The sequence below is a fragment of the Trachemys scripta genome, chromosome 25 (genome assembly GCF_013100865.1).
Source record: "Trachemys scripta elegans isolate TJP31775 chromosome 25, CAS_Tse_1.0, whole genome shotgun sequence".
NCBI classification, from domain to species: domain Eukaryota; kingdom Metazoa; phylum Chordata; order Testudines; family Emydidae; genus Trachemys; species Trachemys scripta.
The window spans coordinates 5,636,715-5,652,470 of record NC_048322.1 but is presented as its reverse complement, the minus strand read 5'-3'; the positions used below and the strand labels follow the sequence as shown (position 1 = coordinate 5,652,470).

General features: G+C 52.7%; 1 protein-coding gene across 1 annotated transcript in view; it reads right to left on the bottom strand.

The window, feature by feature from the left end:
• Nucleotides 1-1,930: 1,930 nt before the first annotated feature.
• Nucleotides 1,931-15,756, bottom strand: part of LOC117870000 (hydroperoxide isomerase ALOXE3-like) — a 31,551-nt gene continuing 17,725 nt past the window's right edge. The window contains exons 10-14 of the mRNA XM_034757138.1: nucleotides 7,347-7,516; nucleotides 4,599-4,720; nucleotides 3,859-3,959; nucleotides 3,170-3,340; nucleotides 1,931-2,334 (exon numbers count right to left, since the gene is read on the bottom strand). Of these exons, the coding sequence (XP_034613029.1) occupies nucleotides 2,155-2,334; nucleotides 3,170-3,340; nucleotides 3,859-3,959; nucleotides 4,599-4,720; nucleotides 7,347-7,516 (744 nt within the window). The 3' untranslated portion in view covers nucleotides 1,931-2,154. The remainder of the gene's footprint in view (nucleotides 2,335-3,169; nucleotides 3,341-3,858; nucleotides 3,960-4,598; nucleotides 4,721-7,346; nucleotides 7,517-15,756) is intronic.

Below are 15,756 nucleotides of genomic sequence, written 5' to 3'. Positions count from 1 at the left end.
GGGGGGTGCCCCTTTCAGTGCGACAGCCCTTCTCGGGGGTCCACTCTCTCTCGGAGTCAGGCCCCTCCACCTCCTGGAGCCACACCTCTCTGAACCTGAGCACGTCTGTCTCTGCCGTGGGCCCCCTCAGGGAGTCCACTTGCTCTGGACCCCCGGGGCCTCCACCCCCAAAGAGGTTGATGCCACCCTGTTCTCTAGACCGGAGTGACTCTCAGCCAGCATAAAACAGGAGGGTTTATTGAGAGTTGAACACAGCACAGGAAACTCTCAGGGCCTCAGGCCTGGCCTCCCTCAGCCCAGCACATCCCAGTCTCTCTGCATCCAGGTGGGCTCTGCCTGCTCCCCCTCTCCAGCCCCGAGCCCCCCTGCTCCCAGCTGGGCATCTGAGATCACCGGCCCCAGGCCCCGCCTCTGTCTATTGTCTTCTCTCCAGGGAAACAGGGTCGTAAACCTCCTCTCCTCGCTTCTGTCCTCTGGCTGGAACCGACTGGTTAGGTCACTGGGTCTTCACTCTGCAGCCCATTGTCCGCCCACTGGCCAGAACCGGCTGCGTCTCCTCAGCTGGGCCTCCGGGTCACCAGGTCGCCAGGTCACCGGTCGCTTGGGGACCCATCGACTGGGTCCCCAAGTCCTCTCTCCGGTCCTCTGCAAAACACACTCCCTCTCCCCTCACCTCGTTAAACCAGTAACACCCAGGGAAACTGAGTCCCACCCCCTCCACATGCAAACCATTGAAACTCCACAGAAAACAAGAAAACCCCCCACTTCATCATAGTAGGTTTATTAGCAACTGGAGTAGAGATTCCCAGGATGCAGTGCTTCCCTGCTTTTTCTGGTCCCAGAGTTCAGTGCGGTTCTCTGTTCTCCATTCTATATGTAAATTGAGATGTCTTCCTGTCCCATCTTTCATGCAGATGAAGCTAGGGGAGTTATCTCTGCTCTCCATTCTGTTTGCTAATGGAGATGTCTTAATCTTGTCATCCTTGTCAGGAGGGGTCTAGGTGTGTCTCCCAACGCCCTTCACTGCTCTCTGCAGGTTTTTTCCTCTGATGGGTTTTGGTTTAAGCAGAGGTTGGGGCGGGGTGTCTTTCATGATTCAGGCTGGATACTACACCCTGGTTCTTCAGGAACACAGAGCTGACTGGTATCATGGCACTCTCAGTTGGGTCCCGCCAGAACCAACATTGTTACACCCAGTAAAAGAAAAAAGGTTCTTCCGATCCCAAAGGACCAAGCCCCAGACCCAGGTCAATATACAAGTCAGATCTTACCCACAAATCACACTGTTGCCAGTCCTTTAGAATCTAAAATCTAACGGTTTATTCATAAAAAGAAAAAGATATAGATGAGATCTAGAATTGGTTAAATAGAATCAATTACATACACTAATGGCAAAGTTCTGGGTTCAGACTTGTAGCAGTGATGGAATAAGCTGCAGGTTCAAATCAAGTCTCTGGAGTCCATCCCCACCTGGGATGGGTCCTCGGTCCTTTGTTCAGAGCGTCAGTCTGTAGCAAGTCCCTCCAGAGTCAGGAATCAAGATTGAAGATAAGATGAAGGAGATTCAGCAGCCTTTTATAGTCTCTGCCCATGGAAGAACACCTTTAGTTTTTACGGTGGAAAATCATAGCAGCAAGATGGAGTCTGGAGTCACATGGGCAAGTTACCATTGTTTACCTGTTAGTTTTAAAGTTCCCAGGTGAGCTCAGATGTGGATTGGCATCTCCCAAAGTCCATTGTCCATTTAATGTTTTTTGATTGGGCACTTCCTGAGAATAGTCCCTTCTCAAGAAGCTGACCAAATGCTTCATTGAGGCTACTTAGAATCAAAACATATTAAGATACAAGCACATAGCCAATATTCATAACTTCAACTACAAAAACAATACACACATCCAGATAGCATAATCATACCCAGCAAATCATAACCTTTCCATAGACACCTTACACAACAACCTTTGTACAATATTTGCTGCAAATATATAACAGTGGTTGCAACAATGGTCTATGTTGTCAGTAACATCACATCCCACTAGACAGAATCAGCCATTCAGAGTGGAGCCAGGCTGAGGTTTATTGATCCCGGGACAGGATCACAGGGACAGCATAGCCAGTGGCCGCAGGGGGCCCGTCCCTGGGGCTCGCCGGTCGGACTCAGATGGATGTGCTGTTCTCAATTTGGTGGGGATCCAGGTAGTGGTAGGGGATGGGCAGGGATTTGTTCCTCTCTTGGATGTCCTGGGAGATCTGGGCCAGGCGCCCCTGGAAGGCTGCGATCAGCCGCTTGGGCTCCTCCTCCGTGAAGTGCTCGTCAGGGTACGTGCCCAGGGATCTCTGCAAGGGAACGGGAGAGTGGTGAGGGACAGCTCGGAAGGGCTCCCTCACCTTGCGCTGAGATGCAGTCACCTCTGGGGTGGGGCAGTGGTTACACATGGATCCCTCACATGCCCTGGAGCATGGGGCAGGTGTTTAACAGCTGCATAGCAACACTGGGAAGAGTTCAGGCCAGGGTGGGAAGGAGACTCCTGCAGCCGGTTGAAACAACACGGTGGAATTTATGGGTGTTTGAACGGAATCCCCCAAATTGCAGCTGGGCCGAGACACCTGGGTTCATGCCCCGGCTCAGGTGAGACATCAGCAGGTCCTTTATTGTTACCACAAAGGGGGAAGAACACAACTGAACAGCTCATTAAAGAGACACCCCCAGCTGCAGCCCAGCGCCCCCTAGCGCCACCCTGGGGCCAGCCCTGCCAGCCAGGGGAGAGCGCCCCCTCTTGAGACACCGCCCGCTCTCTGCCGCACAGAGCCCCCTAGTGCTGCCCTGGGGCCAGCCCTGCCTGCCAAGGGAGAGTGCCCCCTGCTGAGCCCCCCACCCCGCTCCCTGCCCCACAGCGCCCCCTAGCGCCGCCCTGGGGCCAACCCTGCCTGCCAGGGGAGAGTGCCCCCTGCTGTCCCGCTCCCTGCCCCACAGCACCCCCTAGCGATGCCCTAGGGCTAGCCCTGCCTGCCAGGGGAGAGTGTCCCCTGCTGAGCCCCCCACCCCGCTCCCTGCCCCACAGCACCCCCTAGCGATGCCCTAGGGCTAGCCCTGCCAGCCTGGGGAGAGTGCCCCTTGCTGCCCCCACCCTGGTGCCTGCCCCACCGCGTCCCCTAGCTCCCATGTCCTCACCGAATCCACCGGCTTGCAGCAGAGGACCCAAAGGGTGAGGACAATGTGGCTGGTGCTGTTGACCTCCGGGATGGTGTCCAGGTAGCTCTCCAGGGAGGTGGTGCCCTTGGCCTGGGGTGGGGGGTTCCTCATGGTGGCCGGGAAGTTGGGCATCCAGGCACCATGGTCATACTGCAGCCCAGAAAGACCCCCGCAGTCAGAGCAGCCAGGGACCTCCCCAGCCCAGCTGGGGATCCCCCCATCCCAGACGGGGACCAGCCTAGCCCAGCTGGGGATCCCCCCTGGCCCAGCCAGGGATCTCCTCCTCACCCCGCCCAGGGTGCACCATCATAGGGAAGGTCTGGCTCAGCCAAGAGACCTGGGCACCCGGGGCTTGGTCAGAGTTTCACCCATGGGCAACGATTAGGAAAGTCAAGGCGGGGGTTGGGGGTACTGAGCACAGCAGTGGGGGAGGGTCTTGGAGGACTGGAGCAGGGTCCTGATGTGTCCGGGGTCTCATTGGGGTTGGGTGCTGGGTGGGGGATTGGCTGCTAGAGCAGGGTCCTGGGGATTGAGGTGTCAGTGGGGTGGGGGGCAGGGTGGGGATGTCGGTGGCTGGACCCCAGGGTGCTGTGGGGTCAGAGTGGGGGTGTCAGTGGCTGGACACCAGGGCCCCGTCGGGGGCAGGGAATGGGGCCCCAAGCACCTACCTGCCCATTATTGAGGGCAGCATGCCGGGCCGAGCAGCAGTAGATCCACATAGTCAGGTACTGGATGACCTCAGGGATGCTTTGCAGGGATGAGGGGAAACCTGCGGGATGGACAATGGCATCACTGACCAGGCCCGGCTGTGGTCCCCTCTGCGGCCTTGGGGCTGGGACCGCTAGAGCTGGGTTTGATGCCTCCTTCTGCTGGATCCTCCCCTGGGGAGTCACTCCCTGCTCCGGGCTTCAGCTCCACCACACGCCTGCTCCCTGCCCTGCCAGTTCCTACGGCGGGGATGTTCCTAGTCACCCCTCGGCCCCGTCCCACCACCATGACCCAGGCCACCCTGTCCCAGTGGGGTCGGAGACCTTGCTCCCCATCCGGGGGTCATGATCCCTGCCTGCAGGGCCACTTGATATGAGCTGGGGTCTGACCCATTGACTCCAAATGGAGAGATGCCCGTTGACACCAGCTGGGATCTGGCCCCATTGACTCCAGTGGAGAGACACCCATTGACACCAGCTGGGTTCTGACCCCATTGACTCCAGTGGAGAGACACCCATTGACTCCAGCTGGGTTCTGACCCCATTGACTCCAGTGGAGAGATGCCCATTGACACCAGCCAGGATCTGGCTGGTAGTCATTTGGTCTCCTGAGACACGCAGTCCAGAGATGCCCCCCAGCAACCTCCGCATGGAGCCCAGTGACTAGTGCCTGCAGAGCTCTGGGTTTACATGGCCCCTACCGGACGCCTCGTTCCCCAGGAAGCCTTCACGGAAGATCTCGTCTGCCCAGGCCTGCAGCTCGCAGTCAGCCAGGACGTGGGCGTCGCTGCGGTAATAGTGTCTGACGATGCCGGAGACGAAGCTGGAAACAGCAGAGATGTGTCATCTTGGTGGGTCAATGCCGGCCTCATTGCTCCCCAGTGCGCCAGCATCAGTCAGCCAGTGACCGCAAACAGCCCAGTGGTACCACGCACCCTTGCCTGTACCTAGTGTCCCCTCCACTACGCCCTTTCCTAGCTGTGGGAGCATGGCCTGGTGGCTCTGGCCTGACCTCCATGTGATCCTGGAGCTTGTCTACAGCAGAGTTGAAGTTTTCATTTCAAATTGGACTTGCTCTTGTGGAAGTTAACACATTAAACAAGAGTTGCCATTGACACAAAACGTCTTGGCTTGACTGAAATCAAGTGTTTCCATTCACCCCCAATGAGACCTTTTCATGGAATTTGGTTTGGGGCAAAATTCCCAAAAGTTTGACTTTTCCTCTCCCTTTTTCTGTATTTACAAGTTTTCATTCATTTTTCCAAAGTTAACTGTAGCAGGGTGGACACCCGCTCCTGCCCTGAGGGCTTGGAAAAGCCCTGCAGAGGGCTGGGGCTGGGCAAGGTAAAACCCTGGCTGATTTGGGGAAGTAGCTGCAGACGACCTGTATAAAGAGGCTGGGAGCCAGGAGCTCAAGAGTCTCTTTCTGCCTTCAGAGAGAAGGGCCTGGTTGTAGGGAGCTAGACACAGGGTACCTGAGTGGTGGAGGGCTGGGGAAAGATTGAGGAGCTGGGGAGCTCCAGCCTGGAAAGCCCCAGGCTGCAGCCTAGTATTAGGCCAAGGGGTACTGGGGGTTGCAGAGGGCAGCCCAGGGCTAGGCCAAGGCAGCAGGTCCAAACCCCTCCTTGCCGGTGATGAGTGGCCTATACTGCAGTCTGCCCCAGGGAGCAGGGGGGGGTGACTGGCAATGGCCTAGTGCTGAGGCTAGGTGGGGATAGTGGGTGGGGGTTCCCCAGGGAGGGGAGACCCAGATCTGTGGGTTACTGCCAGGGGACAGCATCCCAGTATTAGGGGCACTGGATCCTGGGAGGGATACAGGTGCCAGAAGAGGACAGGTGGATCACTGGCCTGCAGAGGGCGCTCGAGAGGCTGGTGAGCTAATTCCCTGGATGACCAGCAGGAGGCACCACAGGGGTGAGTCTGGACCTCTTACACTAACCAATCAACCACACAAAGTAAGAACGGGAGTTAGGATAAAGGCAGGAGAGGGGATGTGACAAATCTGGGTGTACATTGATCATAGACCTCTAATAAGTCATCCCAGACTGCTTTGCATTTTTCATGCATTCCCTTTCTCCGGAATGCCAGCCATTTGTTAGCTGTGTGATCAGCCAGATCACCAAGCCAGGCATCAATATTTGATGGGGGTTGACTTTTCCATTGTGGTAGGGTTAATTTTTTAGTGCCCAAATCTGTCCAGTGGCATCACGCTGCTTTGTTACCAGGGAACCTCCAGATATCAGGAATAGAATCTGTGACACGCTGTACCTCAAAATAGCTCCCTGTAAAACCCATATGCATCATTCATGTATAGTTGTGATATTTCATACAAAGCATGCCATGTACGATATCGTATGAAAGGTCATGATCTGTTGAAACCCCTTGTTCTTTCCAAATATGTGAATCATTAGTGTGTATGAAGTTGAGAATTTTTTGTGTGGTTGTTACTGAAATATGCTATAAATTTGCTAGTGACATTCAAAGAACTTCCTCCCAGCCCACCCAGGAGATTGTTCAGACCATTAATAAGCAGGGAAGTTGTAATCAAGGGATTTACAATTCAATGAGGGCTGCCCAAACACCACACAATAGGGACTGCTCCCCTCTCTGACCCATTTGCCCAAGACCCACCAAGGGGATTGCTCAACCCAGTGATTTAGCAAAGCCCATCAGCATATGTCTGGGCAAGTCTTTTCTAGGCACATGGACTGAGGGTATAAAATAAGGGAAAGTGGCATCATTCCTTGGCCTGTCTCCTCCTTCACCTACGCTGGAAGCAACAAGAATGCTGGGAAGACGAAAACTTTAACTGAGGAGACTGGTCCCAGGCTTCAGGGAGAAGCCTGTGTGTTAAGAACTGTAAAATCCAGTGGGATGAGAAAATTGTTTGATCTAAATGCTGCCTAGGTAATGAGGTTTAAGATTTAGACTGTGCACTGACCTTTTATTTTCTTTGGTAACTATCTCTAACCTCTTATGCCTACCACGTACAATCACTAAAATACTATCTTTCTGTCGTTAATAAACCTGTTTTATATTTTACCTAAAACAACTTGGTTTGGTTGAAGTGCTCAGGAAATCTCCGCTCAGGTACAAAGACTGGTGCATGTCCTCTCTGCATTGAGGGAGGGGGGGACTGGGTAATAAACTGAAACTGGCCAGGCTTCTGATTAGGGCAAGATGGTATAGTTCTGGTGTGCAAGGCTGGCGAGAATTGGCTGGTGCCCTTCTCTGTGTGATTCATTAGTGGTTCAAGGAGCATTCATGCAATCTAGCTGGGGGGGGCGGTGTCTTTGAAAAAGTGCCTTTTGGGGAATTACGATTTTTTTTAAAACTAGAATTCTTTACGTGGCAGGAAAGCCGTGTTTCCAAGGAACTCTGAGATGGTAGGAATTTTCCACATGCCATTTGCTTCCTCGCCACCCTCTGCCCCGGCTCCTGCTCCTTACCTCTCAGTGGCTGACCAGATCTTCAGCCCATCATCCCTGTAGTAGTAGTTGGGAATGCAGTCAACCCCACGCTCTTGGATGTCCTCAGGGAAGCAGAGGGAGGCATAGGTCAGGCCGGATGTGCCCTTGGCCATCAGCACCTTGGTCCCCTCGAGCCCCAAGCCTATGGCCTGGGAAGGGACCAGAGACAGAGCCTTCAACCTCCGAGCCACCGGGCTGGGGGGCAGGTTAGAATGAAATACCACTGAGATCTATTTCAGGGGCAACCGAACGACAGACAATACGCCCTGTGACAAAGGTACCTCCCCAATATTTCGCTTTGTGTTGTACCCCAAAAGTGACTGATCACTCGCAAGCCCCAGTGTTTGACCAACCAGTCCTTAGAAACCTCCAAGGATGGAGATTCCGCAGCCTCCCTTGCATGCCTGCCCCAGAGTTAACTATCTTTAGAGAGAGAAAGCTTTTCCTAATATCTAACCTAAATCTCCCTTGTTGCAGATTAAGCCCATTACTTCTGGTCCTGCCTTCAGCAGGACCAGAGAACAATTGATCACCATCCTCTTTGTAACAGTCCTCACCATATTTGAAGACTATCAGATCCCCCTCTTGGTCTTCTTCTCTCAGGACTAAATGTGCCCAGTGTTTTTGTTTAGTTGGTTTTTTTTAACCTGGCCTCATAGATCAGGGTTTCTAAACCTTTTGTCATGTTTGTTGCTCTTTTCCGGACTCTCTCCAATTTGGTCTCCTCTTTCCTGAAGTGTGACGCCCCTCCCACCCCACCCCCTTCTCCATCTGAGGTCAGACAATGACCTCCTGTGCCGTTTACACATGACACTCCCATTAATACAGCCTAGAATTATATTAGCCTTTTTCCCAACTGGGTTCCATTGTTGTCTTTTATTCCACTATAACTCCCAGATCTGTTTGAGCAGTACGACCCCCCAGCAGCCAGATATGTCCCACTGTGCAGGTGAGCATTGGATTTTTCCTTCCTCAATGGCGCACTTTGCACTTGTCTTCATCAAATTTCAGCTTGTCGATTTCAGCCCAATTTTCTGAGCTGTCATAGTTGCTTTGAGTTCTAATCCTGCCCATTGAAGTACTTGCAACCCATCCTGCTTTGGTGTCAGCATAAATTTTATCAACAAACTCTCCCTTTTTTTTTTTTTTTTTTTTTTGCGAACAGATGCTGCTAACAGGGAGTTTCACAAGGGAGTTTAGAAAGGAGCACGGGTCCCTTGCCGGTTCTATTTTATACCCTTTATTCCCCTTAAAACCTATAAACCAAACTACATTCAAAACTTCTTGCTTTAAACAACCCCTTCATGAACTAGGAGAAAATGCAGGCAGAAGCCCAGCTGCAGAGTGGGGGCTATCCAGTTTATTGCACTGAGTGTAGCATGTATGATTACCTGCCCTGTGGGCGGGTGGCGTATGTGTGCATTCGGTGCAAGGAGCTACTGGCCCTCAGACCACAGACGGACTCTGGAGGCAAGGGTGGTGGAACTGGAGGGGCTAAGGAAGGCAGAGAGGTATGTTGATGAGGCTTTCCAGGATACTGTAGAATTGTCCCACTTCCAGTCAGACAGCCCCTGTGCTGTTGTGGAGGATGAAAGGGCCAGGGAAGCAGAGCAGCCAACAGGAGCAGAAGGAAACCTTCCCATAATTGGGACTCTCCTTCCAGATGGTGCTGGGGTTGCCTCTCGCACTGAGGTTACCTGTCGGGGGAGGGAACTCCAGTTGCTAGGAAAAGGCAGGTATTAGTATTGGGAGATTCAATCATTAGAAATGTAGATAGCTGGGTTTGTGATGACCAGGAGAACCGTATGGTGACTTGACTGCCTGATGCGAAGGTTGCGGATCTCCCGAGGCATCTAGGCAGACTTATTCATAAATGATCTGGAGAAAGGGGTAAACAGTGAGGTGGCAAAGTTTGCAGATGACACTAAACTGCTAAAGATAATGTGATAGACCAGTGGGTACAGGAGTCTGGTAGAGGGAAAATATACTGGTCACTGGATGAGTAGTTTTCTGTTCCCTGAGTGACCAGAGCAGGGGCTGCACTAGAGTAATCAGGAACCTGCTAGAACCAGTTAAGGCAGGCAGGCTAATTAGGACACCTGGAGCCAATTAAGAAGAAGCTGCTAGAATCAATTAAGGCAGGCTAATCAGGGCACCTGGGTTTAAAAAGGAGCTCACTTCAGTTTGTGGTGCGAGTGTGAGGAGCTGGGAGCAAGAGGCGCAAGGAGCTGAGAGTGAGAGGGTGTGCTGCTGGAGGATTGAGGAGCACAAGCGTTATCAGACACCAGGAGGAAGGTCCTGTGGTGAGAATAAGGTAGGTGTTTGGAGGAGGCCATGGGGAAGTAGCCCAGGGAGTTGTAGCTGTCATGCAGCTGTTACAGAAGGCACTATAGACAACTGCAGTCCACAGGGCCCTGAGCTGGAACCCGGAGTAGAGGGTGGGCCTGGGTTTCTCCCCAAACCTCCCAATTGACTTGGACTGTGGGCTCTTCCAGAGGGGAAGGCCTCTGGGCTGTTCCCCAACCCACATGGTGAATCTCTGAGGCAAGAAAATCCGCCAATAAGCACAGGACCCACCAAGATAAAGGAGGAACTTTATCACACTGGTGTCAGAAGTGGGATCTTGGGGTGCGCAGCGGAAGAAGGAGGGTGATTTAAAAAAAAAAAAGGGAGAGGTTTTACTTTTTTTTCACCACAATGGATGATGTAGTGCGGGCATGGAGGCATGGATACGAGCTACGGCGGCCCAGCAGGAGGCTACCCGTGTCCAGGCAACCGCCCAACAGGAGGCAGTGCGGCTGCAGCAAGAGACTAATCGCCTACTGATGGACCAGGCTGCTCAAGACCGAGCTATGCTGCGGGAACTGGTAAACCAGGTAAAGTCCCTTACAGAGCTGAATCACAGCCATGATGGGATGCGGCTCATACGGGCCAGCCATTGGCTGCAGAAAATGACACGGGAGGATGATGTAGAGGCATACCTTCTGGCCTTTGAGAGGACAGCCCTACAGGAGGCCTGGCCTCGAGATCAGTGGTCTGGTATCCTTGCCCCATTCCTGGGTGGGGAGGCCCAGAAGGCCTACCATGATCTGCCTGAAGAGGCTGCGGCAGACTGAAAGCAGAGATCCTGGCCAGATCTGGGGTAATGACAGCAGTGCGGGCCCAGCAGTATCACAGTTGGAGGTACCAGGAAGACAAAACCTCGCGGTCCCAATTGTATGACCTCATCCATCTCTCACAAAGTGGTTGCAAACAGAGTCCCGGAGTCCAGAAGAGATACTAGTGGTTCTGGTCATCGACCGATACATGAGGGGACTACCGCCAGACCTTCGTGCCTGGGTAAGCCAGAACGAACCCTCCACCTATAATGAGGTTGTTGCCCTGGTCGAGAGGCGAAGGACAGCGAGGGAGCTGACCCAACCAGTTAAAGAAGAGGCACCCCAGGTTAAACTAGCATCACCAAGCCCTAAAGTTGGGTGACTGGGCCACCAGGAGTGCCCAGGTGGAAAAAGAGAGGCTGAAGGCCCATCAGAGGCCACAAAGAGTCGGAGCACTGGGGGAGAAGAGGATCGTGATGTTAGACTGCCCAAGCCAAGAGACCGGGGAACGCCTAGGGCTCCATACAGATGTTATGTCTGCAGGGAGTGGGGACACACAGCTGCACAGTGTCCCAGTGCTGAGGAGCCTATGCAGTGTAACCTGGGGACCTGGGCAGATCCATGCTCCCTAATCCACCTTGTGGGGGTCTCACTCACCCCACATATGTATACCAGACCAGTGAAACTAAATGTGGTAGGGTCCACGGCACTGGTTGATTCGGGGAGTGCTATCACGCTTATCTCAGGGAAGCTCGTGAATCGTAGTCAGCTGCTGCAGGCTAAACGTACAGAGATAACCTGTGTCCATGGGACAATTAGTTACTACCCCACCATCCCAGTAAAAATCGAGATCCAAGGGAACACTACTGAGGTAGCAGCAGGTGTAGTCCCTAAACTCCCATACCCGGTGCTCACAGGGAGGGACTTCCCAGGGTTTGGAAACTTTCTCCCAGTAGGGGGATTGGAGAAAGATGGGGACCCAAAAATTGGTGAGGCATCCACAGCAGACTGTCAACCCCCAATCTTCTCTGAAATATCCCCAGATTTGTTCTCCACTCCCAGACAGGGTAGAAAGACAAAAGGGAAAGAAGGGCAGCTAAGGCCTTGGGAACCCGAATACTGACCCAAAGCCAGAGGGTCGCTCTTGCAGGTAGGCGGACCCGCGCAGCTGAAAAGGAGAAGCAGGAGGGAGAAGCATCTGAGTCTGACCCCCACCCTAATGCTTCTGAACCAGTAGAGGCAACAGAGACTGGGCCCCTAGATCTTGGGCAGATTAGCCCCAGGAGAGGAAATTTTGGACGGGACCAGGCAGAAGACCCAAGGTATGACAACATTAGGAAGGAGGTGACTGAAATAGATGGGGTCCCCGTGGAAGGGAAAACCCAGGGACCAGGACCCTACTTCATAATGAAGAAGGATCTCTTATACCGGGTTGCATCAATACAGGGGCAGAAGGTACAGCAGATCCTAGTACCTCACAAACACCAGAATGCTGTATTAAGTCTTGCTTATAGTCATCTTTTTGGGGGGCATTTGGGGGTAGAGAAGACCCTAGCATGAATCCTACGATGGTTCTTCTGGCCCGGAGTACATGAAGAAGTGCGGAGGTACTGTGCCTCCTGCCCGGAGTGTCAGCTGCACAGTCCCTGTCCCCACTTAAGGGCACCTTTAGTACCCCTTCCCATCATAGAGGTCCCCTTCAAGCGAATAGCTATGGACCTAGTGGGACCCCTGGAGAAGACTGCTCGGGGCCACCAATATATACTTGTTGTTTTGGACAATGCTACTTGCTACCCAGAAGCTGTCCCCCTGTGGAACACTGCCTCTAAAACTATAGCCAAAGAGCTGGTGGGGAACTTTGCCCGAATGGGCTACCGAAGGAGATATTAACTGACCAAGGAACCCCATTTATGTTGAAGCTAATGAAGGACCTCTGTACGCTGCTCCATATACATACCCTGAGAACTTCAGTTTACCATCCGCAGACTGATGGGTTGGTAGAAAGGTTTAATCGAACCTTCAAGGCTGTGATAAGGAAGGTGATAAGTCAGGACGGGAAGGATTGGGACACCCTACTACCCTACCTTATGCTCACTATCCAGGAGGTACCACAGGCCTCAACTGGGTTTTCCCCCTTTGAGTTATTATATGGGTGTCACCCCCGTGGCATACTAGATATTGCCAAAGAAATTTGGGAAGAGGAACCCAATGAGGGGAGAAATATAATAGATCATGTAATGCAGATGTGAGACCGGATAGCCCAGGTTACCCCTATTGTACGGGAACATTTGGAGAAGGCACAGGAGGCCCAGCGAACCCATTACAATCACCAGGCAAAAGTGCGACAGTTCCAACCAGGGGATCGGGTGATGGTGTTGGTACCCATGGCAGAAAGCAAGCTTCTGGCCCAATGGCAGGGGCCCTATGAGGTGGTTGAACCCGTGGGGGAAGTAACCTACAAGGTGCGGCAGCCAGGATGCAGAAAACAAGAACAGATTTATCACATTAACCTTCTGAAACCCTGGCATGCATAAGAGGCATGCACAACGGTCCAAAAAGACCTAACCCAGGAAAACAAGCCTTCCAAACAGGTGAGAGTGTCTCCCGATTTAACACCAGACCAGAAGAATGGGTGTCTGAGATGATCTTCCGGAACCAAGATGTGTTCTCGACAAAACCGGGTCGAACAACTGAGACATATCACCACATCGTCACGAACCCTGGGGCCAGAGTAACAATGAGGCCCTATCGGGTGCCAGTGGCAAAAAGGGAGGATAAAAGCAGAAGTAAAAAAAATTGCTGGAGTTGGGGATCATCGAAGAATCCCAGTCAGTGGTCCAGCCCAATCGTGCTGGTGCCCAAACCTGATGGCACCACAAGATTTTGCAACGACTTCTGGCGACTAAACGAAGTATCCCAGTTCGACGCGTACCCCATACTTCACATAGTTGAGCTAGTGGACCGTCTGGGTAATGCCTGGTACTTGACTACCCTAGACTTGACAAAGGGGTACTGGCAGATTCCCCTTGCAGAAGATGCAAAGGAAAAGACTGCGTTCTCTACACCAGAGGGTCTTTTTCAATATACTGTCCTCCCTTTTGGACTACATGGGGCCCCAGCTACCTTCCAGTTTCTCATGGACAAACTTTTACACCCGCATAACAGTTATGCTGCTGCCTACTTGGACGATGTGGTCATTCATACCCCAGACTGGGAAACTCACCTGGAGAAGGTGGAGGCAGTCCTCGATACCTTCAGGCGAGCTGACCTTACAGCAAACCCTGCCAAGTGCACTGTAGGGTTTACAGAGGCCAAATATCTTGGCTACATTGTGGGAAAAGGTTTGGTAAAACCCCAAGTGAACAAGTTAGAGGCCATCCAAAACTGGCCCCGACCAAGTCACAAGAAACAAGTCCAGGCGTTCCTAGGTGTGGTGGGGTATTACCGACAATTTATCCCCCACTTTGCCACAAGGGCAAGCCCCCTGACAGACCTAGTGAAAGCCCGTGGACCTGATCTGGTGAGATGGTCTGACGCAGCAGAGGAAGCATTCACAGACCTGCAGACTGCCCTCTGCAGTAACCCCATACTGATAGCCCCTGATTTCACCAAGGAGTTTATCCTGCAGACGGATGCATCGGAAGTAGGGTTGGGGGCCGTTCTATCACAGATGGTCGGGGAGGAGGAACACCCAATTCTCTACTTCAGTCGGAAACTCCTTCCAAGGGAACAAAAATATGCAGTGGTGGAGAGCGAATGCCTCGCTGTAAAATGGGCCATGGAAACATTGTGCTACTACCTGCTCGGGCGCAGATTTGTCCTTGTGACCGACCATGCCCCTCTTCAAGGGATGCAGCGGAACAAGGAGAAGAACACAAGGGTGACCAGATGGTTCTTATCCCTCCAACCTTTCCAGTTCCATGTGCAACACAGAGCAGGGAGCCATCATGGCCATGGCGATGGCTTGTCACGTGTGCACTGTCTGGCGTCCCAAGCTGCCCAACCCCTTGGCGTTGAGCAGGGGGAAGGGATATGTGAGAGACCCAGACCAGTGGGGTACAGGAGTCTAGTAGAGGGCAAATATACTGGTCACTGGATGAGTAGTTTTCTGTTCCCTGAGTGACCAGAGCAGGGGCTGCACTAGAGTAATCAGGAACCTGCTAGAACCAGTTAAGGCAGGAAGGCTAATTAGGACACCTGGAGCCAATTAAGAAGAAGCTGCTAGAATCAATTAAGGCAGGCTAACCAGGGCACCTGGGTTTAAAAAGGAGCTCACTTCAGTTTGTGGGGCAAGTGTGAGGAGCTGGGAGCAAGAGGTGCAAGGAGCTGAGAGTGAGAGTGAGTGCTGCTGGAGGACTGAGGAGCACAAGCATTATCAGACACCAGGAGGAAGGTCCTCTGGTGAGAATAAGGAAGGTGTTTGGAGGAGGCCATGGGGAAGTAGCCCAGGGAGTTGTAGCTGTCATGCAGCTGTTACAGGAGGCACTATAGACAGCTGCAGTCCACAGGGCCCTGGGCTGGAACCCGGAGTAGAGAGCGGGCCCGGGTTCCCCCCAAACCTTCCAATTGACCTGGACTGTGGGTTCTTCCAGAGGGGAAGGCCTCTGGGCTGTTCCCCAACCCACACGGTGAATCTCTGAGGCAGGAAAATCCACCAATAAGCACAGGACCCACCAAGATAGAGGAGGAACTTTGTCACACTGGTGAAGGCTAGGACTATAACAGAGTTTAAAAGAGAACTGGATAAATTCATGGTGGTTAAGTCCATTAATGGCTATTAGCCAGGACAGGTAAGGAATGGTGTCCCTAGCCTCTGTCTGTCAGAGGGTGGAGATGGACGGCAGGAGAGAGATCACTTGATCATTGCCTGTTAGGTTCACTCCCTCTGGGGCACCTGGTATTGGCCACTGTCGGTAGACAGGATACTGGGCTTTGGTCTGACCCGGTACGGCCTTTCTTATGTTCACTCCATTATCCGAGTCATTCATGACAATATTGAATAGTGCCGAACCAGGCCTGACCTCTTGTAGGACCCTCACTAGATTCACCCTCCCCATTTGATAGCGGAGCATTCAGAACCACTCTTGGCATCTAGTCTTTGAACCACCCATAGTAATTCCATCCAGCCCAAATTTCCCTCGTTTGCACGTGGGATGTGTCAAAAGACTAAAATCAAGATATCACATCTACTGCTTCTCCCCAGCCACTAGGCCAGCAACACTGTCCAAGAAGGAAATTAGATTGGTTTGGCATGATTTGTTCTTGACAAATCCATGTGGGCCCTTCCTTCT